Below are 26,899 nucleotides of genomic sequence, written 5' to 3' on the forward strand. Positions count from 1 at the left end.
TAAAGAAGTATTCATTTGTATCATCATCAATTAGAAGTTTTAGCAATTTGTGGCTTAAGACTCACTTTCCTTCTCTTATTAACCTGGATAAATACAATTAGCCCATACATGTGCACTCTCCCTCCCATCCTGATTCACAGATGACAGAACTAAACATTTAAGTATGATTTCCCCACCCCTCAATCCATAGATGAAAAGGCTTAGGTTTACACAGAATTATAAGCAGCATGTTAACTAAATTCTAGTGTTTTTTATGATAAAGGGATTTTTCTCTACTTTATGTGAAATACTGTTCTAAATGTTTGAAATACAGCAGATGAGTGGGACAAAGCCAGTTATCTTGAAGAATTCATAATCTGACTGGCGGTAATAGAGAGTAATATAGATCCCATTAGTGCATGTATTCATAACTTTGTGTGTGTGCTGGGAGGGGTGAGGGACCTGTTATAATAGAAGAAAAAGAAAAAGATGATGGCTGGAATACTCTGGGAATTTTCTTGGGGAAAATTCCATGATCCAGGCTTTAACATGAATGGGTAGGTCTTGAAGAATTCAAAGCAGTCAATTTGTAACGATTAGCGTGCTCAGGGCCAGTGCACTGGGACGACCCTGAGGATGGGATGGGGAGGGAGGTGGGAGGGGGGTTTAGGATGGGGGACACATGCACACCCATGGCTGATTCATGTCAATGTATGGCAAAAATCACTACAATATTGTAAAGTAATTACCCTCCAATTAAAATAAATAAATTAATTTTTAAAAAGAGATCATATTTCCTTAAAGAGTTCAATTTAAAAAATATCATTAAAGAATACTAATTCAGGTAATGGTTCTAATTGTGTCTCTCCCAATAAACCTATTATATAGAAAGTATTCATTGTTATCCATAGTACATTTCTGTAAACTGTCTATGTCTGGAAAAAACAAACAAACAAACAAACTCCCAGTGGATTCTGAAAGATTATTTCATGGGCACATCCTCTGAAACTCTGACTGCTTCTCAAAACGCCAGTTTTTCAGGCAAAAGAAAGCAGGGGTAAAGATTAAGTGATAAATGGCAATGATAAAGAAGGGAGAATCATTCTACTTTTGACTGTAATGGAGTAACAAGAACCATAGTTATCCTCTCATTATAAACAACATGAACACTTAACACAGAGGTTAAATAACATTTTTCAACCTTGGTCAACAGGTAGCATATGACAGTGACCTCTGAAGACCACCAGAATTTACTACCTGAAGACAGTTTCTAAGCTGCTGTTTAAAGAAGAGGAACCCAAACAGAGCCAGACAGGGTCTCTGAAGTGTAGTGGAAGACAGAGTTCTCAGCTGGGGGAAATTAAAGTGACTAGAATTTACAGGTTTAAAAAAAAAAAAAAAAAGAAGAAAAATGTTAGAAGAAGGCACAAGAGAGAACAGAAGAATTTGAAGAGGTTTCCCAATCAATCTTCTTAAAAAATTTTATTGGAATGTAGTTGATTTACAATGTTGTGGTACAGTGTATGCAAGTAAGGCTTCCCCAGATTAAGGAAAGAACCACTGGAATAAATAAAGCACAGTAATACCAGGAGCTCACCAAAGACCAGGAAGAATTTGCATTCCTACCATCCAGAGTAGAAAGACCTCCTAAAACACAAGGTATTAAATTGCTTCCTTACAAGAATATTGCTTCAGTAATGAAGTCAATCTTATACTGAAATCTTATACTTATCTTGCTCTGTATCCATCTAAAAGAACTTAAAAGCAAATCTCAAGATCAACTTCTCCCAAGTAACTTAACTCCATCCAAAGCTAAAGTAAAAGAAAATGAAAATATCCAGCACTTGAAAATATAAAACTCTCTACCTGGAACCTGATAAAAATTGACAGGATAATAAATAGGTAGGAAAATATGACCTATAATAAATAAAAAAAAAATCAATTAGTATAAAAGATTCAGAAAACACACAGATGATACAGTTAGTAGACAAGATCATTTAAATAGCTTTTAAATACATTCTATATACTGAAGGAAGTCATACATGAGAGGAATGGAAAACAAACAAAAAAGGCCTCCAGCAAACTTACAGACATAAAAAGTAAAATGATGAAAAACACTCTGGTGGATATATTAGACATACTAGACGTTACAAGTGGGTTCATTCTAAGGAATGCAAGGTTGTTTTAATATTTGAAAATCCATGGAATACACCAATTAGAACAGCTTACAATAAAAATCCATACGGTATTCTCAAAAGAAGAAACATTGGAGTGGAAATGAAGAAAGTGGTATTTAGAGTTTCTATTTTTATTCCCATTTTGGTTTTCATGTCCCCAAGTGCTTCTGGTTCTCTTTGTGAAAAATTCTTATTTTTCTTCAATGCTTGGTCTTAAATTACCTTCTTCACTGACTTCACTCACACTTCTTGAAAATAGTATCACTATGCAACAGGCAGTCTGGATTTTCCTCTCTGTGCTGCTGCCCTAATGCTTTTCGGAATTTTTTTCACAAAAAGAACATGTATGTGAAAGTGTTAGTCACTTAGTGGTGTCCAACTCTTTGCAACCCCATGGACTGTAGCTGCCAGGCTCCTCTGTCCATGGGATAAGGATACTGGATTGGGTTGCCATACCCTCCTCCAGGGCATCTTCCCGACACAGGGATCGAACCCGTGTCTCTTGTGGCTCCTGCACTGCAGGTGGATTCCTTACCACTGAACTTCCAGGGAAGCCCAAACATTTCTATATACACAGATAAATATGTTGCCGTAAAAATGTCCCTGTGATACCAATTTTACCTCCTTTAACAATACTACCATATATTCCAATTCTCCCACTGTATAGTATATATCCAGCAAGTAGAATATCTATTATTTTATTCCATTCAAATGATGAGACTAATGCCATATGAGAAAAAAAATGGAGATGCAAAACTATGGAGTTAAGTTATCCAATTATAGTAGCTTCTGATTCATTCTAGACTGCATAATTATTATATTTTCACATACATATGAGAATTTTGAACTAATGTTAAACTTAAGAAAAAAATCTAAACCAAAAGGCAGTCTCTCCAGAAAGATAAAATGATGAGAATAAGATTCTAAAATGATATTTGTTCATTGTAATGAATGATCTAAGAGCTTTTCCTTGCTGTGGTTAGATCTAATATTGACTATTAAGGATACACATTAGAAATCAGAAGTCTCTGAGAAACATGATAATTATCTGGGGTGAATGTATTAATATTTGATGTGTAATCATTTAAAAAATATCAACAGTATATCAGAAAGGAATATTGCCTGCAAAGAAAATCTTAAAAAACCTGTCTGAAGAAATATCGTGTTTATTGCTACCTGCTATGTTAAATGGTTAAATAAAGATTTGAAACCTGAAGATAATATCAGTAAATGCTCAGAAAGTAATGAAAAATAGTTTTGAATTTCAATTATTCTCCTTAAAATCTTATTTAAAACCTAATCCTTCTTATGGGCACTTTTGTCAACTTGAATATATTTTTCTAATTGTTTTCTTGAAGCTATTCTATAGTATATGATTTATAACATGATATTTATAGATTCGCTTCAGTAGTAACCTTAATTAATAGCTAATACATGTTTAAAATACTCCATTTTTAAACTATCATTTTCTCCATTTTAACAGTGTGAGTCACAACCTAAAAGAATGGAATATTTTCATATCTGTTCGATGTTAACTGAAATCAAATAACATTTAAAAATTCAGAAAATATATAAAAGTGAATTGTAAAACAACAGATTTAGAATAGAGAATTTATTCATTTGAAATTCTTAATATAACATTAAATTTATTATAATTTAGCTCTAGAAAGTTACATTCGTCTGTCATAATACAGTATGCAAACAAAACATACAATTATGTTTGTGTGGGTTAATTGCTCAGTTGTGTCTGACTCTTTGCAATCGCATGGACTGTTGCCCACCAGGCTCCTCTGTCCATGGGATTCTCCAGGCAAGAGTATTAGAGTTGGTAATCATTCCCTTCTTCAGCGATCTTCCCAACCCAGGGATCGAACCCAGGTCTCCCACATTGCAGGATAACTCTTTACTGTCTGAGCTACCAGGAGCAGACAACAGTGGCATCTTACTAGATTTCCCACTTCTGGGTACTCTCTAGTAGTAACAGTAAAATGGCTCAGTCAGTCACAGGGCTCCTGGACCCATTTTAGCCAGAAACATGCCTGTTAGACTGACTGACCAGAGCTATGAAAGCAGCCTTTGACTTGTATTAAATCACTATGTTGCTGTCTTCAACAATTTAACCAACTGAACTGGAAACAAAAGCCTCATCATGTTTCAAATGAAATTCAAAAATAATGGTTTCCTTCCAGACAAAATGATAAGATTGTAAGTATTTTCCCAGAAGCCTGACCATGGATACAAGGCAAGGGAGTGTGGATACATAACCTACCTGTACCAGGAGATGGTGGGCTCAGGAGAGCCTGAGGCCCTGCAGGAGAATGTCATCTCTTCTCCTCTCTCCGCTGTGGCGTTAAAGGATTTCTGAGGCATTGTGATCAGCGGTGGCACTGAAAAACAGATGGACGTAGATTAAACAGAGATAAAACACAGTTTACCAACACCACTGAGACTGTTTCACCATTGCCTTTTTTTTAAAGCTAAGCTTTAAAACTTGATAGCTCACCTCTGTACTTACATCAAGAGGACTGACTTGACTGCATAGAAAAATGACTTTAAAATCGCTAATCTGCCTTCTAATGTACAATAATTAGATAATTCACTGTAATGCTGTTTTACTATTTTTAATCTATCAAATGAGACTAAAAATAAATCAGACATTTTAGAAAAAAGTATATATATGTATTTACCTTTATATATACATGCTTTTGTGAACAGTTACTTACAAAAAGACAGACAATACCACCCTGGCTTACATCAATACTGTAATCTATTTGGAGCATAAATGGATTTCCTATTTGGGTTCTCACTGGTGTATGATCATTCACAGCTTCAAGACAGGGCTTTCAAATTAAGTGTCAAACCATAATGTTCCCTCTGATTAACCACACTTAATTTCTTTAAACAACTATAGAACTTTTTATGAAGAGAGACTGCTTAATCCATAGAGAGTACGAAATAGATTTTCATGAACAATTCAATTTTAAAATTAAGCTTCCCCAATTTCTAACTAATTACATTGCAAAAACTGTATATGTTGCACATTTTGAACATGTTGAAACCATTACTGAAATGCATTGTTTGCAATAAACAAATCAATGCCATCCATAACAGAAGCTAAATTTCAAAGTAAAACATAAATTTTATTTAATATACACTTTTATGATTTTAAATTGAATATGATGAAAAAATTATAAAATTGATTATTTAGTATGTTTGATTTTTACTATCCAAACAACATGACCAGACAGGCATTTAAATGTGTGATGATAATTAAATATTTCTACAATAGCATTCAGGTCATCATGGATGCTACATTATTACAACTGATGACAGGGACAGGAACTGTTATATATCTTAGTAATTATGCACATTAAATCAAATTTCTGCCTTTATGAATTTAAATACAAGGTGCATGACCTGACATGCTGTCTGTAAACTAACATAAAAATTACTAGCATTAAAATAAGATGGATTTTTTTTTCAGATGTTAACTCTGCATTTTAAGACATTGAGATTTGACTTTTTGTACTCTGTTTTCTTCTCTTATAATTATGGGAGAAAACAGTTTAATCAACGTGTATTGCTTTTCCTTTTGTTATTTATAAATGTAGTGGCAAGGGCACTATATTTTTATTGTAACAATAAAGATTTTTAGCCCTTAAAGAATTATGATGAAAACGAACTCTTTAACACAAATTCTCTCTATAGTAAAGTATTTATGTAGATAGAAACATTTTCAAATGGAGAATCATATTTTAGTTCTTGTCCATTTACTGTTACTAATCTAAACAATTTATTTATTCTTTATCATAACTTTCTTATCTATAAAGTCAACTGTATATGCTGGATGATCTCTCAGAATTAACAAATCTTAATCTCTGTGTTTTATGATATATTAACTCCGTTAATGATACATGTGTTCTTATTTGTAGTGCTGCTGCTGCTGCTGCTGCTAGGTCGCTTCAGTCGTGTCCGACTCTGTGTGACCCCATAGACGGCAGCCCACCAGGCTCCCCCGTCCCTGGGATTCTCCAGGCAAGAACACTGGAGCAGGTTGCCATTTCCTTCTCCAATGAGTGAAAGTGAAAAGTGAAAGTGAAGTCACTCAGTCGTGTCCGACTCCCAGCGACCCCATGGACTGCAGCCCACCAGGCTCCTCCATCCATGGCATTTTCCAGGCAAGAGTACTGGAGTGGGGTGCCACTGCCTTCTCCTATTTGTAGTGCAGATTAGCAGAAAAATATTAACATTGCATATTTAGATATTTTGAGGAACTCTGAAGAATAATTCTAGAACTATTTGGAAGAAAAACATGCAATAAAATCTGCAGAGGTTTTTACTAGCTCAGATGCCAAGATATTCCGGTATTCTGTTAGCTCCTGTTTGGACTGCACAGCATTTTTATGCATACTAACTTATGCTTCTGAATTCACTGTTGAGCTGGATTAAATACTTTTAAAAGAGAAAACATTATATTTCATATGAATTTATTTTTTCCTCACAAGTTCAGCACCTACACTATTTTAACTTTTTTAAAATGTCTTTTTTGGCATAGGACCACATATGAAAAATTCAGTTTTAATAACTTTACCAAGATTTATTTTCTGTATCTGTTAAGTACCTGGAGAAGAGCATGGCAACCCACTCCAGTATTCAAATCTGGAGAAGTCCATGGCCAGAGCTGCCAGGCAGGCCCTGTTCATGGGGTTGCACAGAGTCGGACACAACTAGGTGACAAATACACACACGGATCCATCAGGTAGTCAATTCTTTCTAAGTTTCTCTGTTCACACTTTAGCTTCAAGAAACATGGTACGGGGAGTGAGGAGGGAGGAGGGTTTAGGATGGGGAACACGTGTATACCTGTGGCGGATTCATGTTGATATATGGCAAAACCAATACAATATTGTAAAGTTAAAAAAAAATAAAATAAAAAAAAAGAAACATTGGAATGTGTAGAGAAATAGCTCTATAACCTATGTACATGTAGGCTTTGATTCACCTTAACATTACAATTTCCCTCATTGGCTGCTTATGTATCAAAGATATCATTAATTTGATATCTCAATTCCCTTCATCAACAGAAGAATCCAGCTAGTCTAGTCCACTCTTCTGTGTCTTGCAGTCTTTGTCTCCACCCACTTTCCCTCAAGTACTTTTGGAAGATAAAGAATATGGTATTAACTGTGAAATACTTGTATAGTCCTAGTTAACCAATACAATAATTTCTCCAATTTTATTCAGGATAAAGATAACAAACTTCACTCTACCACTGTGAGGATACCAACTCTTTTCTAACTTATTGATTATTTGGATATGTTCTAAATATGTATTATCAAATATATTCACATGTACATGCTCCATCTGGCAGAGGACTAGTATCTTAAGACTCAGCCTTTTCTAAATTACTTTTTCTTGTTCATAATTTTTAAGGTTCCGTGACACTTAGACACTCACACAAGAGAGTACTTGGGAAAGACAGTAGAGGAGGAAGCAATAGACATCTGTCTCCACACCTACACAACAACTGCACTAGCAGGATCTTTCTGATGTAACTATCTTGGAACTGCCATGTCTACTGAATGCTTGCAACTTCTAGACAAAGAGATGGAAGGTAATTCTTGGTTAACACTGATCAATTTTTGTTATACGTGTACAGAAACAGCTACCTATCACCCTTCCCATCTGAGGCAGGCAACTGTACACACATTTCTGGCATAAGTTGCACATAAAAAGCCAGGATAGGAAAAAAGAAAATCAAGGATCTGTGCACTAATCCCTGACTGAGGCTTTTGATCACAGGTGAAGATATAAAGAGGCAGTGGCCATTGTTATTAAACCTCCCACAATTGTGAAATCCTGGGATTTAATTAACTGGCATCCTTTAATTCCTCACTTTTCTTTTTAAATTCCTTTGCAGTGGGTGCCAATTCACTTCAGTTCAGTTCGGTTCAGTCACTCAGTTGTGTCCAACTCTTTGTGACCCCATGACCCATAGCATACCAGGCCTCCCTGTCCATCACCAACTCCTGGAGTTTACCCAAACTCATGTCCATTAAGTTGGTAATGTCATTCAACCACCTCATCCTCTGCTGTCCCCTTCTCTTCCTGCCCTCAAACTTTCCCAACATCAGGATCTTTTCAGATGAGTCAGCCCTTCGCATCAGGTGGCCAAAGTATTGGAGTTTCACCTTTTCAACATCAGTCCTTTCAATGAACACCCAGGACTGATCTCCTTTAGAATGGACTGACTGGATCTCCTTGCAGTCCAAGGGACTCTCAAGAGTCTTCCCCAGCACCACAATTCAAAAGCATCAATTCTTCGACACTCAGCTTTCTTTATAATCCAACTCTCACACCCATACATGACTACTGGAAAAACCATAGCCTTGACTAGACAGACCTTTGTTGACAAAGTAATGTTTCTACTTTTTAATATGCTGTCTAGGTTGGTCATATGCAACTCTTTGCGACCCTATGGACAGTAGCCCATCAGGCTCCACAGTCTATGGGATTCTCCAGGCAAAACCTAGAGTGGATTGCCATGCCCTCCTCCAAGGGATCTTCCCATGTCTCTTATGCTTCTTGCATTGATAGGAAGGTTCTTTACCACAAGCAGCACCTGGCCAGATAGTAAAGACTGGGACAATCAAAAACAACTCCATATAATGGACATATTAGAAAGTGACCATGCACGTTGGTGGCTTAGATGGTAAAAAACTCTGCTTGCAATGCAGGAGACCCATGTTTAATCCCTGGGTTGGGAAGATCCCCTGGAAAAGGAAATGGCAACCCACTCCAGTATTCTTGCCTGGAGAATTCCAAGGACAGAGGAGCCTGGAGGGCTACAATCCATTGGGTCATAAAGATTTGGGCACGAATGAGTGAGTAACACTTTCAAGCATGTTCAGGGAAAGGTGCAGGCTAAGAAAATACCAGAGGTTTCCTTAAATTTATCTCAGTTTGATCTTTGTTTGATCAGGAACACACTTTGATAATAATAATAACAAAGAATCAGTCACAGTAAACCCTGTGATTGAGAAAGAATCTGATTTCCATGTGCTGTGTTAAGTCACTTCAGTCATGTCTGACTCTTTAGGACACAATGAATTATAGCTCGCCAGGCTCCTCTGTCCATGCGATTCTCCAGGCAAGAGTATTGGAGTGGTTTGTCATGCCCTTCTCCAGGGGATCTTCCCAACCCACAGATTGAATCCACTTATCTTACATTTCCTGTGTTGGCAGGCAGGTTCTTTACCACCAGTTCCACCATAGTAAATATTTATTATTCAACTGTCCAATTTCCAGTAAAAATATCACAAGGCAGGCAAAGAAATAAGAAAGTATAGCACATTAAAAGGAAAAATTAAATCAATAGAAACTGTCCCTGAAAAAGACCTGAGGGCAGATATATTGATATACTTTCAAACAACCATCTTAATGATGCTCAAATAACTATAGGAAGAATTAGAGAAACTGAAGAAAACATTGTATGAAGAAAATGGAAATGCCTATAAAGATACAGAAAACCTCTTAAAAGTGGACTACAAGAAATACTGAAACTTAAAATGACAATCACTGAAATAAAAGACTCAATCAGATCAGATCAGATCAGATCACTCATTCAGTTGTGTCCGATTCTTTGCGACCCCATGAATTGCAGCACGCCAGGCCTCCCTGTCCATCACCAACTCCCGGAGTTCACTGAGACTCACATCCATCGAGTCAGTGATGCCATCCAGCCATCTCATCCTCTGTCGTCCCCTACTCCTCCTGCCCCCAATCCCTCCCAGCATCAGAGTCTTTTCCAATGAGTCAACTCTTCGCATGAGGTGGCCAAAGTACTGGAGTTTCAGCTTTAGCATCATTCCTTCCAAAGAAATCCCAGGGCTGATCTCCTTCAGAATGGACTGGTTGGATCTCCTTGCAGTCCAAGGGACTCTCAAGAGTCTTCTCCAACACGACAGTTCAAAAGCATCAAAAACTTTTGATGGAAAAACCATAGCCTTGACTAGACAAACCTTTGTTGGCAAAGTAATGTCTCTGCTTTTGAATATGCTATCTAGGTTGGTCATAACTTTCCTTCCAAGGAGTAAGCGTCTTTTAATTTCATGGCTGCAGTCACCATCTATAGTGATTTTGGAGCCCAGAGACATAAAGTCTGACACTGTTTCCACTGTTTCCCCATCTATTTCCCATGAAGTGGTGGGACTGGATGCCATTATCTTCGTTTTCTGAATGTTGGTTTTTCCTATGGTCATGTATGGATGTGAGAGTTGGACTGTGAAGAAGGTTGAGTGCCAAAGAATTGTTGAGCTTTAAGCCAACTTTTTCACTCTCCACTTTCACTTTCATCAAGAGGCTTTTTAGTTCCTCTTCACTTTCTGCCATAAGGGTGGTGTCATCTGCACATCTGAGGTTATTGATATTTCTCCTGGCAATCTTGATTCCAGTTTGTGTTTCTTCCAGTCCAGCATTACTCATGATGTACTCTGCATATAAGTTAAATAAACAGGGTGACAATATACAGCCTTGACGAACTCCTTTTCCTATTTGGAACCAGTCTGTTGTTCCATGTCCAGTTCTAACTGTTGCTTCCTAACCTGCATACAAATTTCTCAAGATGCAGATCAAGTGGTCTGGTATTCCCATCTCTTGAAGAATTTTCCACAGTTTATTGTGATCCACACAGTCCAAGGCTTTGGCATAGTCAATAAAGCAGAAGTACATGTTTTTCTGGAACTCTCTTGCTTTTTGTATGATCCAGCAGATGTTGGCAATTTTATCTATGGATCCTCTGCCTTTTCTAAAACCAGCTTGAACATCAGGAAGTTCATGGTTCACATATTGCTGAAGCCTGGCTTGGAGAATTTTGAGCAGTACTTTACTAGCGTGTGAGATGAGTGCAATTGTGTGGTAGTTTGAGCATTCTTTGGCATTGCCTTTCTTTGGGATTGGAATGAAAACTGACCTTTTCCATTCCTGTGGCCACTGCTGAGTTTTCCAAATTTGCTGGCATATTGAGTGCAGCACTTTCACAGCATCATCTTTCAGGATTTGGAATAGCTCAACTGGAATTCTATCACCTCCACCAGCTTTGTTAGTAGTGATGCTTTCTAAGGCCCACTTGACTTTACATTCCAGGATGTCTGGCTCTAGGTCAGTGATCACACCATCGTGATTATCTGGGTCGTGAAGATCTTTTTTGTACAGTTCTTCTGTGTATTCTTGCCATCTCTTCTTAATATCTTCTGCTTTTGTTAGGTCCATACCATTTCTGTCCTTTATCGAGCCCATCTTTGCATGAAATGTTCCTTTGGTATCTCTGATTTTCTTGAAGAGATCCCTAGTCTTTCACAATCTGTTGTTTTCCTCTATTTCTTTGCATTGATCATTGAAGAAGGCTTTCTTATCTCTTCTTGCTCTTCTTTGGAACTCTGCATTCTGATGTTTATATCTTTCCTTTTCTCCTTTGCTTTTTGCTTCTCTTCTTTTCACAGCTATTTGTAAGGCCTCCCCAGACAGCCATTTTGCTTTTTTGCATTTCTTTTCTATGGGAATGGTCTTGATCCCTGTCTCCTGTACAATGTCATGAACCTCATTCCATAGTTCATCAGGCACTCTATCTATCAGATCTAGGCCCTTAAATCTATTTCTCACTTCCACTGTATAATCATAAGGGATTTGATTTAGATCATACCTGAATGGTCTAGTGGTTTTCCCTACTTTCTTCAATTTAAGTCTGAATTTGGCAATACGGAGTTCATGGTTTTAGCCACAGTCAGCTCCTGGTCTTGTTTTTGCTGACTGTATAGAGCTTCTCCATCTTTGGCTGCAAAGAATATAAACAATCTGATTTCGGTGTTGACCATCTGGTGATGTCGATGTATAGAATCTTCTCTTGTGTTGTTGGAAGAGGGTGTTTGTTATGACCAGTGCATTTTCTTGGCAAAACTCTATGAGTCTTTGCCCTGCTTCATTCCGTATTCCAAGGCCAAATTTGCCTGTTACTCCAGGTGTTTCTTGACTTCCTACTTTTGCATTCCAGTCCCCTATAGTGAAAAGGACATCTTTTTTGGGTGTTCGTTCTAAAAGGTCTTGTAGGTCTTTATAGAACCGTTCAATTTCAGCTTCTTCAGAGTTACTGGTTGGGGCATAGACTTGGATTACTGTGATATTGAATGGTTTCCCTTGGAAATGAACAGAGATCATTCTGTCATTTTTGATATTGCATCCAAGTACTGCATTTTGAACTCTTTTGTTGACCATGATGGCCACTCCATTTCTTCTGAGAGATTCCTGCCCGCAGTAGTAGATACAATGGTCATCTGGGTTAAATTCACCCATTCCAGTCCATTTCAATTCACTGATTCCTAGAATGTAGACATTCACTCTTGCCATCTCTTGTTTGCCCACTTTCAGTTTGCCTTGTTTCATGGACCTGACATTCCAGGTTCCTATGCAATATTGCTCTTTACAGCATCGGACCTTGCTTCTATCACTAGTCACATCCACAGCTGGGTATTGTTTTTGCTTTGGCTCCAGCCCTTCATTCTTTCTGGAGTTATTTCTCCACTGATCTCCAGTAGCACAGTATGAAAAGATTCAATAGAGGGATTCAAAGGCAAATGGGAGTAAACAGAAGAATCAGTGAATATAAAATAATGTAATGAAAGTTCTTGAATATGAGCAACAGAAAGACAAAAGGTTGACGAAAAGTGTTTACAACTGAAGAGCCTGGTGGGACATAACCAAGTAAAACAACAATCACGTGGTAGGAGTCTCAGAAGGGAAGTGGGAGAAAAAGGGACACACTGAATATTTGAAGGAATAATGGCTTAAAACTTTAGCCATGAGTATAAAACTAAGATGAATTCAAAGAGGACCAGGACAAGATTCATTATAATGGAATTTTCAAAAGGCAAAGAGAAAATCTTAGAAAGCAATAAGAGAGGAGTGACTCATTACATACAAGGGATCCTCAATAATTATCAGCAGATTTTGCATCTAAAACTTTGGAGGACAGATGGTAGTGGGTGGATGTATTTGAAGTGCTAAAAGGAAAAAAAAAAAAAAAAAATCTGTCAACCAAGAAATCTAGATCCTGGAAAACTTCCTTTCAACAGTTCAAGAGAATCAATATAGTGAAAATGAGTATACTACCCAAAGCAATTTATAGATTCAACGCAATCCCTATCAAGCTACCAACAGTATTCTTCACAGAGCTAGAACAAATAATTTCACAATTTGTATGGAAATACAAAAACCTCCGAATAGCCAAAGGGATCTTGAGAAAGAAGAATGGAACTGGAGGAATCAACCTACCTGACTTCAGGCTCTACTACAAAGCCACAGTTATCAAGACAGTATGGTACTGGCACAAAGACAGAAATATTGATCAATGGAATAAAATAGAAAGCCCAGAGATAAATCCACGCACATATGGACACCTTATCTTCGACAAAGGAGGCAAGAATATACAATGGATTAAAGACAATCTTTAACAAGTGGTGCTGGGAAATCTGGTCAACCACTTGTAAAAGAATGAAACTGGACCACTTTCTAACACCATACACAAAAATAAACTCAAAATGGATTAAAGATCTCAACGTAAGACCAGAAACTATAAAACTCCTAGAGGAGAACATAGGCAAAACACTCTCCGACATACATCACAGCAGGATCCTCTATGACCCACCTCCCAGAATATTGGAAATAAAAGCAAAATAAACAAATGGGACCTAATTAACCTTAAAAGCTTCTGCACATCAAAGGAAACTATTAAAAGGTGAAAAGACAGCCTTCAGAATGGGAGAAAATAATAGCAAATGAAGAACACAAACAACTAGTCTCAAAAATATACAAGCAACTCCTACAGCTCAACTCCAGAAAAATAAACGACCCAATCAAAAATGGGCCAAAGAACTAAATAGACATTTCTCCAAAAAGACATACAGATGGCTAACAAACACATGAAAAGATGCTCAACATCACTCATTATCAGAGAAATGCAAATCAAAACCACTATGAGGTACCATTTCACACCAGTCAGAATGGCTGCGATCCAAAAGTCTACAAATAATAAATGCTGGAGAGGGTGTGAGAAAAGGGAACCCTTTACCCTGTTGGTGGGAATGCAAACTAGTACAGCCACTATGGAGAACTGTGTGGAGATTCCTTTTTTGGAAATAGAACTGCCTTATGATCCAGCAACCCCACTGCTGGGCATACACACTGAGGAAACCAGAAGGGAAAGAGACACGTGTACCCCAATGTTCATCGCAGCACTGTTTATAATAGCCAAGACATGAAACCTAGAAAATGAATGCATAAGAAAGCTGTTACATATACACAATGGAGTTTTTAAAAAGAATACATTTGAATCAGTTCTAATGAGGTGGATGAAACTGGAGCCTATTATACAGAGTGAAGTAAGCCAGAAGGAAAAACATAAATACAGTATACTAACGAATTTAGAAAGATGATGTAACAATAACCCGTATCAGACAGCAAAAGAGACACTGATGTATAGAACAGTCTTATGGACTCTGTGGGAGAGGGAGAGGGTGGGAAGATTTGGGAGAATGGCAATGAAACATGTAAAATATCATGTAGGAAACGAAAGGCCAGTCCAGGTTCGATGCATGATGCTGGATGCTTGGGGCTGGTGCACTGGGATGGCCCAGAGGGATGGTATGGGGAGGGAGGAGGGGGAGGAGGGTTCGGGATGGGGAACACATGTATACCTGTATGGATTCATTTTGATATTTGGCAAAACTAATACAATTATGTAAAGTTTAAAAATAAAATAAAATTAGAGAAAAAAAAAAAAAAAAAAAAAAAAAAAAAAAAAAACAGTGAGGGAGAAATCAAGACATTCTAGATAAGCAAAAGCCGAGGGAGTTTGTTACTACTAGACCTGCCTTGCAAGAAATGCTGAAGGGAATCCTGCAAGTTGAAACAGAAGGACACTAGAAAGCAATTCAAAGACATGAAGAAATGAAGAACTCAATAAAAGTAGACATACAGGCAATAAAAAAGCTAGTAGTATTCTAATGGAAGATTGTGACTGTACTTTTTTTTTTTCTATAAGACTTAAGAGACTAATACATTTTTTAAAAATATTAATATAATTCTAACAGTGTTTTATAACTGGATTTTTTCAGTTCCTCTTTTGGGACACAAAAGATATAAAGATATATTTTTTGATATCAGCAACCAAAAAGAACAGGGTTAAGCTGTAAAGGAGCAGATTTTATGTTATTGAAGTTAAGCTGCCATAAATTTAAGTTAGAGTGTTATAACTTTAGGACATTAAGTGCAGTATCATCAATAACCATAAAGAAAACAGATACAAAATATATACAAAAGTAAATGAAAAAGCCATTTTAAAATTTCACTACAGAAAACAATTAAACAAGAAGACAGTAATGTAGGAAACAAGAGAAGAAAATTATAAGACATTCAGGAAACAAATAAAAAAATACTAAATTTCTCCCATCCCCATCAATAATTATTTTAAATGTAAATGTATTAAACTCTCCAATAAACATACAGAGATTGGCAGAATGGCTAAAAACTGATAAAGTTATGCCCGAACTATAAGAGATTCAGTGTCAATATGAAGACACAAATAAACTAAGTCAACAGAGATAGACATGATAGCCATAAAGAGCAGGGATGACTACCCAAATAAACAAAATAGACTTTAAATAAATTTGCTTTCTAAGAATATGTCCATTTCTTCCCAGTTATCCATTCTATTGGCATATACCTGCTCATAGCAGTCTCTTATGATCCTTTGTATTTCTGTGTTGTCTGTTGTAACATTTACTTTTTCATTTCTACTTTTATTGAGTCTTTTTTTTTTCTTGATGAGGCTAGTTAATGATTTCCAAATTTTGTTTATCTTCTCAAAGTACCATCTTTTAATTTTATTGATCTTTGCTATGTCTCCTTCATTTCTTTTTTATGTATTTCTGCTATTATTTTCATGATTTCTTTCTTTCTACTACCTTTTTTTTTGTTGTTGTTCTTTTTGTTTTACTTGCTTTAGCAGTAAAGTTAGATTGTTTAATTGATGGCTCTCTTGTTTCTTAATGTAAGCTTGTATTGATATGAACTTCAATCTTAGCACTACTTTTACTGTATCTCATAAGTTTTTAGTTTTAATTGTCATTTGTTTCTAGGCATATTGTGATTTCTTTTTTGATTTCTTCAGTGATCTGTTGGTTATTTAGAAGTGTGCTGTTTAGCCTCCATCTGTTTGTGTTTTTTATAGTTTTTTTCTCCTGCAGTTGATATCTAGTCTTACAGCATTGTGATCAGAAGAGATGCTTGAATTGATTTCAATTTTAAAAAATTTACTAAGGCTTGATGTGTGGCCCAAGATCTGATATATCCTGAAGAATGTTTCATGTACACTTGAGAATAAATTAAATATATTGTTTATAGGTGAAATGCCCTTTAACAAAATTTAACATACATGCTTAATAAAATCTCTCTAGAAAGTAGGTATCGAAGGAACATACTTCAACATAATAAATGCTATATATGACAAAGCCACAGCAAACATTATTATCAATGTCAAAGAACTGAAAGCATTTCCTCTAAAATCAGGAACAAGATAAGGGTGTCCACAGTCACCATTATTACTGAACAGTTTTGGAAGTCCTAGCCTCAGCAAACAGGAAAAGAAAAAAAAAAAATGCTCTTTGCAGATTCTCTACACAGAAAACCCTAAATATGCCACCAGAAAATTATTAGAGCTAATCAATGAATACAGTTAAGTGACAGAATATAAAATTAATACACAGGAATCCCTTGCATTCCTATACACTAATAATGAAAAAATCAAAAAGAGAAATTAAGGAAACAATCCCATTCACCATTGCAAAAAAAGAATAAAATAATTAGTTATAAATTTACATAAAGAGACAAAAGACCTGTGTGCAGAAAACTATAAGACACTGACTAAAGAATCAAAAATGACACAAACAGATGGAGAGATATACTATGTTTTTGGATTGGAAGAATCAATATAGTGAAGATGACTATACTACCCAAAGCAACCTGTAGATTCAATGCAAACCTTACCAAAATACCAATGGTATTTTTCACAGAACTAGAATAAATAATTTAACAATTTGTATGGAAGCACAAAAGATCTTGTATAGCCAGAGTAATCTTGATAAAGAAGAGTAGAACTATTGGAATAAGCCTTCCTGATTTCAGATGATATTACAAAGCTAGTCACCAAGACAGTATGGTACTGGCACAAAGACAGAAATATAGACCAATGGAACAAGATAGAAAGTCCAGAGATAAATCCATGCACCTAAAGACAGCTTATCCTAAAGGACACAAAAACATACAATGGAGAAAGACAGTCCCTTCAACAAGTTATGCTGAGAAAACTGGTCAACTACAAGTAAAACAACAAAAACAGAACACTTCCTAACAACATACACCAAAATAAATTCAAAATGGATTAAAGACCTAAATATAAAACCAGAAACTATAAAGCTCTTAGAGAAAAACAAAGGCAGAATAAATCAGAGCAAGATCCAATATGGGACTCTTAGAGTAACAGAAATAAAAACAAATGGGACCTAATTAAACTTAAACGTGTTTGTAAATGAATAAAGCTAAAAGCAAAGTGAAAAGAAAATCCTCAGAATGGGAGAACATAACAGCAAATGAAACAACTGACAAAGAATTTATCTCCAAAACATATAAGCTCATGCAGCTCAATTACAGAAAAAAAAAGAAACAAATAAAAAAGTGGGCAGGAAACCCACACAGACATTTCTTCAAATAAAACATAAACACATAACAAGATGGTCAACATCACTCACTATTAGAGAAATGCAAATCAAAACTACAATGAGGTCTTATCTTGCACTGGCCAGAATGGCCATCATGAAAAAGTCTACAAACCATAAATGCTGGATAGCATGTGGAAAAAAGAGAATACTCTTATATTGCTGGGAATGCAAACTGATTAAAGCACTATGGAGAACAGTATGGAGATTCTTAAAAAACTAGAAATAAAAATACCATATGACCCATCAATTCCACTACTGGGCATATGCCCTGAGGAAACATAATTTAAAAAAAACCATATACCCAGTGTTCACTGCATCACTATTTACAATAGCTAGGACAAAGAGGCAACCATTGACAGATGAATGGATAAGGAAGCTGAGGTACATATACACAATGGAATATTACTCTGCTATAAAAAGGAATATATTTGAATCAGCTCTAATTAGGTAGATGAACCTAGAGCCTATTATACAGAGTGAAGTAAGTTAGAAAGATAAAGACAAATATTGTATAGTAAGTCATGTATATGAAATCTAGAAAGGTAGTATCAGTTATCTATGGGTAGGACAGCAAAGGAGACACAGACATAAAGAAGAGACTTCTGAACATAGTAGGGGAAGGAAAGGGTGGTATGATTTGAGAGAATAGCACTGAAACATAAAAATTACTATATGTAACATAGATAACCAGTGTCTGGTTTATGAGGCAGAGAACCCAAAGCCAGTGCTCTGTGACAACCTAAAGAAATGTGGTGGAGAGAGAGGTGCGAGGGGGGTTCAAGAGGGAGGGGACACATGTATACATATGCTCAATTCATGTTGATGTGTGGCAAAAACCGTCACAATATTATAAAGAGACTATCCCCCAGTATGGACTTAACAGAAGAAGAAGATATTAAGAAGAGGTGCCAAGAATCCACAGAACTGTATGATAAAGGCCTTAATGACCCAGATAACCATGATGGTGTCCTCACTCATCTACAGTCAGACATCCTAGAGTATGAAATCAAGTGTGCCTTAGGAAGCATCACACTTGATGCTAGGAACATCACACTTAATGCTAGGAACAAAGCTAGTGGATGCAATGGAATTCCAGCTGAGCTGTTGCAAATCCTAAAAGAAGATGCTGTGAAAGTGCTACACTGAATATCCCAGCAAATTTGGAAATCTCAGTAAGTGACCACAAGACTGGAACAGATCAGCTTCATTCCAATCCCAAAGCTGGGCAATGTCAAAGAATGCTCAAACTCCCACATAATTGTACTCATTTCACATGCTTGCAACATGATGCTTAAAATCCTTTAAGTTACAATTCAGCAGTACCTGGACTGAGAAATTCTAGATGTACAAGCTCGATATAGAAAAGGCAGAGGAACCAGAGACCAAATTGCCAACATTTGTTGGATCATAGAAAAAGCAAGGGAACTCAGAAATACACCTATTTCTGCTTCATTGACTATGCTGAAGCCTTTGACTGTCTGGATCACAACAAACTGGAAAATTTTTAAAGAGATGGAAATACCAGACCATCTTATTTCTCTCCTGAGAAACCTCAATGCAAGTCAAGAAGCAACAGTTAGAACTGGATATGGAACAACAGACTGGTTCAAAATTGGGAAAGAAGTATGTCAAGGCTGTATGTTGTCATCCTGCTTATTTAACTTATATGCATTTTATCCAAAAACAATATTGAACACATTACTCAAGAGCGTACAGGACATTTTCCAGGATAGCCCATATGTTGTACCACAAAATAATCTTAAACTAAGAGAATAGAACATAAGAATAAACTCAATCTAAGCTACTAGAAGAAAGTTAATAATAAGGATTAGAATAAAAATTTTTTAAAACAGAGAATACAAAACTAGATAATATTAATGAAATAAAAAGTTGGTTGACTATTAAAATCAACAAAATTGAGAAAATTTTAGCTTAGGTGGACTAGTACAAAAAGATAAAACTCAAAAGATTAAAATCAGAAATGAAAATGATATTATGAACAATTCTGGAGTACGTCAAGGCTGTATATTGTCACCCTGCTTATTTAACTTATATGCAGAGTACATCATGAGAAACACTGGGCTGGAAAGAAGCACAAGCTGGAATCAAGATTGCCGGAAGAAATATTAATAACCTCAGATATGCAGATGACACAACCCTTATGGCAGAAATTGAAGAAGAACTAAAAAGTCTCTTGATGAAAGTGAAAGAGGAGAGTGAAAAAGTTGGCTTAAAGCTCAACATTCAGAAAACTAAGATCATGGCATCTGGTCCCATCATTTCATAGGAAATAGATGGGGAAACAGTGTCAGACTTAATTTTTCTGGGCTCCAAAATCACTGCAGATGGTGATTGCAGCCATGAAATTAAAAGACTCTACTCCTTGGAATAAAGTTATGACCAACCTAGATAGCATATTGAAGAGCAGAGATATTACTTTGTGAACAAACGTCCATCTAGTCAAGGCTATGGTTTTTCCAGTGGTCATGTATGGATGTGAGAGTTGGACTGTGAAGAAAGCTGAGCACTGAAGAATTGATGCTTTTGAACTGTGGTGTTGGAGAAGATTCTTGAGAGGCTCTTGGACTGCAGGGAGATCCAACCCATCCATCCTAAAGGAGATGAGTCCTGGGTGTTCATTGGAAGGACTGATGCTGAACCTGACACTCCAGTACTTTGGCCACCTCATGCGAAGAGTTGATTCATTGGAAAAGACCCTGATGCTGGGAGGGATTGTGGGCAGGAGGAAAAGGTGACGACAGAGGATGAAATGCCTGGACGGCATCACTGACTCGATGGACGTGACTCTGAGAGAACTCTGGGAGTTGGTGATGGACAGGGAGTCCTGGCGTGCTGTGATTCATGAGGTCTCAAAGAGTCGGACACAACTGAGCGACTGAACTGAACTGAATTCAGAGACTATTACTACTACTATACAAATAGGTGAACTAGAACATAGAACTTAATTTTTATACTAAAGTTAATCCCAAATAGATCAAAAACCGAAAGTTATAACATAAAAGTATAAAACGATTAGAAGAAACTTGAAAGAAAAGTCTTTGTAACTTGGGGACAGAAGATGATGTCTTATACATGTCACCAAAGACAGATGTTCTTGAATCCTATAAATGAGACCCAGTGCAGTAAAAAAAAAAAAAAAAAATAGAATAAATATTTAAAAACTACTCCAAAATCTACATAAGGCAGAAATAGAAGAAAAGGTGAACAAAGCACAGATAAGAAAAAGATAAAACAAATAACATGACTTAAATCCAGCTAAATCAATAAGATATTTCATGTAAATTATTTAAATATTTCAACACAAAGGCAGTTGCGACCTTGGCATAAGTTCTCTTGGAGGAGGTCGTCATCAACCCCACCATAGAGCCACCGAGCAGATGACCCACAAACTGGAGAACAATTATACCAAAGAAGTTCTTGCACTGTTGCAAAAGTTCAAGGACCTACAACAGCTTTCCCAACCTGGGGATCCAGAAAACAGACTGAGAGCTCCCAAGGAGTTTGATGTTGAAGGCCAGTGGGATTTGATTACAGAACTTCCACAGGACTGGGGAAACAGGCTCTTGGCATCAAAAAAAAAAAAAAAAAAAAAAAAAAAAACGTGTATGTACCAGGGCCCAGGAGAAAGGAGCAGTGACCCCACAAGAGACTGAGCCAGATGTGTGTGAGTGTCCAGGAGTGTCCTGTGGAGGTGTGGGTCGACAGTGACATGCTGAGTGGTCAGGGGCACTGACTACAACAGTCATGGGAAGCCCAGCATGCTGGCATATGTCCTTTGGAAGGAGGCTGCCATTATGGCCATTACCCCTACCATAGTTTGGCCTCAGGCCAAACTACAAGGAGGAAACAAAGCCCTTCCCAACAACAGAAAATTAGATTAAGGATTTACTCAGCATGGTCCTGCCTATCAGAACAAGATCCAGCTTCCCCACAGCCAGTCCCTTCTTCAGGGAGCTTCCAGAAGTTTCATATCCTTCAGAGGGCAGACAGAATGAAAACCACAATTACAGAAAATGAACCAAACTGATCACATGGATCACAGCCTTGTTTAACTCAATGAAACTATGAGACATGCCACGTAGGGCCTCCCAAGATTGATGAGTTGTGGTGCAGAGTTCTGACAAAACCTCGTCTACAGGAGAAGCAAATGGCAAACCACTTCAGTATTCTTGCCTTGAGAACTTCATGAAGAGTATTAAAAAGCAAAAAGACATGGCACTGAAAGATGAATTCCCCAGGTCGATAGGTGCTCAATATGCTACTGGAGAAGACTGAAGAATAAGCTCCAGAAAGAATGAAGAGGCTGAGTCAAAGCGAAAAATATGCCCCATTGTGGATGTGACTGGTGATGGAAGTAAAGTCGATACTGTAAAGAACAACACTGCATAGCAACCTGGAACATTAGGTCCATGAATCCAAGGTATATTGGAAGTGGTCAAACAATAGACAGCAAGAGTGAACATCAACATTTTAGGAAGCAGTGAAACAAAATTGACTGGAAAGGGTGTATTTATTTCATATGACCATTATATTTACTACTGTGGGCAAGAATCCCTTAGAAGAAATGGAGTAGCCATCATAGTCAACAAGAGAGTTCAAAATGCAGTACTTTGTTGCAATCTCAAAACGACAGAATGATCTCTATTCATTTCCAAGGCAAACCATTCAATAGCACTGTAATCCAAGACTACGCCCCAACAAGTAATGCTGAAGAAGCTGAACAGTTTTATGAAGACCTAGAAGACCTTCTAGAACTAATACCAAAAAAAAGATGCGCTTTTCATCAAAGGGGACAGGAGTGCAAAAGTCAGAAGTCAAGAGATACATAGAGTATAGATAAGTTTGGCCTTGGAGTATACTGGCAAACAGCAAACACCCTCTTCCAACAACATAAAAGATTACTCTACACATGGACATCACTGGATGGTCATTACCAAAATCAGACTGATGATATTCTTCGCAGCCAACAATGGAGAATCTCTGTACAGTCAGTAAAATAAGCCTGGAAGCTGACTGTGACTCAGATCATGAACGTCTTATTGCAAAATTCAGACATAAATTGAAGAAAGTAGGGAAAACCTCTAGGCCATTCAGACATGACCTAAATCAAATCCTTTACAATTATGCAGTGGAAGTGACAAATAGATTCTAGGGATTAGATATTATAGAGTGCTTGAAGATCTATGGACAGAGGTTCATAACATTGTATAGGAAGTGGTGATCAAAACCATTACCAATAAGCAATACACAAAGGCAAAATGGTTGTCTGAGGAGGCCTTACAGATAGCTGTGAAAAGAAGAGATTCAAAAGGCAAAGGAGAAAAAGAATGATATATCTACCTGAATGCAGAGTTCCAAAGAACAGCAAGGAGAGAAAAGAAAGCCTTCCTAAGTGAAAAATGCAAAGAAATGGAGGAAATTAAAAGAATGGGAAAGAATAGAGATCTCTTCAAGAAAATTAGAGATACCAAGGTAACATTTCATGCAAAGATAAGCATAATTAAGGACAAAAACGGTATGGATGTAACAGAAGCAAAATAAAAAGAGATGGCAAAATTAAGCAAAATCAAGAGATGGCAAGAATAAACTTAAGAACTATACAAAAAAAGATCATAACGACACAGATAATTATGATGGTGAGATCACTCACCTGGAGCCAGACATCCTGGAATGCAAAGTCAAGCGGGCCATAGGAAGCATCACAACAAACAAAGCTAGTGGAGGAGATAGAATTCCTGTTGAGCTATTTCAAATCCTAAAAGATGATGCTGTGAAAGTGCTGCACTCAATATGCCAGCAAATTTGGAAAACTTAGCATGGCCATGGGACTAGAAAAGGTCAGTTTTCATTCCAATCCCCAAGAAAGGCAATGCCAAAAACTGTTCAAACTACCGCACAATTGCACTCAACTCACACACTAGCAAAGTAATGCTCAAAATTCTCCAAACCAGGCTTCAACAGTATTTACTGTGAATTTCCAGATGTTCAAGCTGGATTTATAAAAAGCAAAGGAACCAGAGATCAAATTGGCAACATCCATTGGATCATCAGAAAAGCAAGAGAGTTCCTGAAAAACATTTATTTCTGCTTTATTAACTACACCAAACCCTTTGACTGTGTGTATCAGAACACAGTGGAAAATTCTTTAAGAGATGGCAATACCAGACTACCTTACCTGACTCCATAGAAATCTGTATGCAGGTCAAGAATCAACAGTTAGAACTGGACATGGAACAACAGACTGCTTCCAAATAGGGAAATGAGTACGTCATGGCTGTATATTGTCACCCTGCTTATTTAACTTATATGAAGAGTACATGTGAAATGCAGGAGACCTTGGTTCGATCCATGGTTTAGAAAGACCCCCTGGAGAAGGGCAAGGCTACCCACTCCAGTAATCTGGCTTGGAGAAATCCATGGACTGTATAGTCCATGGGGTCACAAAGAGTCAGACAAGGCTGAGTGACTTTCACTATCAGGAATCCCATGGTGGGAGAATGGGCATGTATTAAAACAAGAGAAGTAATTCTAATCCTCTTTTTAATGCATTTACCCATTTTCTTTGTGTGTGTATGGGTATGTGTGTGTAGTATAATTATCCAGTAAACAGATTCAGAAATGTATAGAAAAGATGGCCAGCAAATTAAGCGAGTTAATAGAAATGTCATGAGGTATAATAATAAAATCAAGGTAGCTATTGGGAGGTTAATGAAAAGTAAGGTTTTAGGCATTTGGAAAGCTTACTTGAAGATTCAGTAATGAGCAGGTATAAGTACATTGAAAAAATATTGAAGAGAAACCAGTAGTACATCAATGTTTGGTAGATAAGTGAAATCAGTGATTAGAAAGAGGATATGAAGTCATGTGGCAATATTTCTCTCAAATTATCAACCAGACCTACTTGTGAATTAACCCACATTCTCATCCAATTTTGATTCATTTCTTCCAGGCTCAGCATAAAATATCCTCTTTATATTGAAAGTAAATCTTTCTTACAAATATCCTAACACTGCAGTCACTTCCTCTGTTCTTTAACTCAACTTTGCAATTTTTTCTATTTAATAGTTGATTTGAATAAGCTGAGGTAATAGGTGCTGTTCCTTCAATACTCTTCTTATTCAAGTGACTGTACATGAACATTTATTCATTAAGTCATTGCAGCCTAAATGTTACCCAAACCACGCAAATGCTATTGTTTACCATAATGTCTTTTGTAAACTCATAATTGCCAAATTCATCATATATGTTTCAGTTCAGTCCTTATTGATCACTTCTGCTTGCATTTATTACTTTGGAAGCCTAGGATCCACAATAAAATCTTCGAATTAAGCCTTTATTGCTCTTATCTCTGTGACACACTTGGAAACACAGTACTTTGTTTCAAACCTTATTGATTATATATCCCTCTGCATTTCTTTGTGTTTTAGCACAGGCTCTACTTACCACTGACTTTAACTCATCCCCTCTCCCTGCCTCCATCCTTCTCTTTTTAGGTTTCCTGCTTCTAAATGGCAGCTCATCTTTGTCTCAAAGAAGAAAGTCCATAGCCCTTCATGATCTGGTCCCTTCTGCTTTGCATCTACATCTCCACCTAAATTCCAAACCATCTGATTAATACCACCATCACTTTCTCCCCAAGATATCAAATCCAGTAACAGTTAAGCTCTTAGTTCTTCTTTCACATCCTAAGCTCTTTTTGTTTTGCCAGGTGATATTTTGTCTGCAATATATTTCCTATATTTGTTCTACAAAATGATACTTTTTAATAATTAAATGTACTTATTTTTAATTGAAGAATAATTGGTCTACAATATTGTGTTGATTTCTGCTAATCATCAATACAAATTAGCCATAAGTATACCTATATCCCCTTCGTCTTGAAACTCCCTCTCACCTCCCGCCCCATCCCACCCCTCTAGGTTGTCACAGAACCCTGGTTTGAGTTCCCTGAGCCACACAGCAAATTCCCACTTGCTACATATTTTACATACAGTAGTTTTTCATCAACAGATTTATCCAAAATACCAAGTCTCTTCTTGAGCTACGGTAGGTGCCCCTTCTTATAAAACAGGCTGGCCTTATGATCCAGCAATCCCATTGCTGGGCATACACACTGAGGAAACCAGAAGGGAAAGAGACACGTGTACCCCAATGTTCATCGCAGCACTGTTTATAATAGCCAGGACATGGAAGCAACCTAGATGTCCATCAGCAGATGAATGGATAAGAAAGCTGTGGTACATATACACAATGGAGTATTACTCAGCCATTAAAAAGAATACATTTGAATCAGTTCTAATGAGGTGGATGAAACTGGAGCCTATTATACAGAGTGAAGTAAGCCAGAAGGAAAAACATAAATACAGTATACTAACGCATATATATGGAATTTAGAAAGATGGTAACGATAACCATGTATACGAGACAGCAAAAGAGACACTGATGTATAGAACAGTCTTATGGACTCTGTGGGAGAGGGAGAGGGTGGGAAGATTTGGGAGAATGGCATTGAAACATGTGAAATGTCATGTATGAAACGAGATGCCAGTCCAGGTTCAGTGCACGATGCTGGATGCTTGGGGCTGGTGCGCTGGGACGGCCCAGGGGGATGGTATGGGGAGGGGGAGGGAGGAGGGTTCAGGATGGGGAGCACGTGTATACCTGAAATTTAAAAAAAAAAAAAATTATAAAAAAAATTAAAAAAAAAAATGCACTTATTGGAGAGAACAAGATGGTGGAGGAGTAGGTGGATATGGAGTACATCTGTCTCCATTAATACACCAGGAATACACCTTCAGACACAGAAGTGCATGCAGAACACCAGCTGAGAGTGGACAGGAGTACCTGTCCAGGAGTAAAGAATATATAGAACCATGCAAAACTCAGTAGTAGGAA

General features: G+C 37.1%; 1 protein-coding gene across 2 annotated transcripts in view; it reads right to left on the minus strand.

Moving 5' to 3' along the window:
- NCAM2 (neural cell adhesion molecule 2) overlaps window positions 1–26,899 on the minus strand; it is a 568,041-nt gene that overhangs the window by 185,081 nt on the left and 356,061 nt on the right. For both annotated transcript variants that reach the window (XM_005895596.2, XM_070367501.1), the window contains exon 6: window positions 4,426–4,543. In XM_005895596.2, the coding sequence (XP_005895658.2) occupies window positions 4,426–4,543 (118 nt within the window). The remainder of the gene's footprint in view (window positions 1–4,425; window positions 4,544–26,899) is intronic.

The sequence above is a fragment of the Bos mutus genome, chromosome 1 (assembly GCF_027580195.1).
Source record: "Bos mutus isolate GX-2022 chromosome 1, NWIPB_WYAK_1.1, whole genome shotgun sequence".
Lineage (NCBI taxonomy): Eukaryota > Metazoa > Chordata > Mammalia > Artiodactyla > Bovidae > Bos > Bos mutus.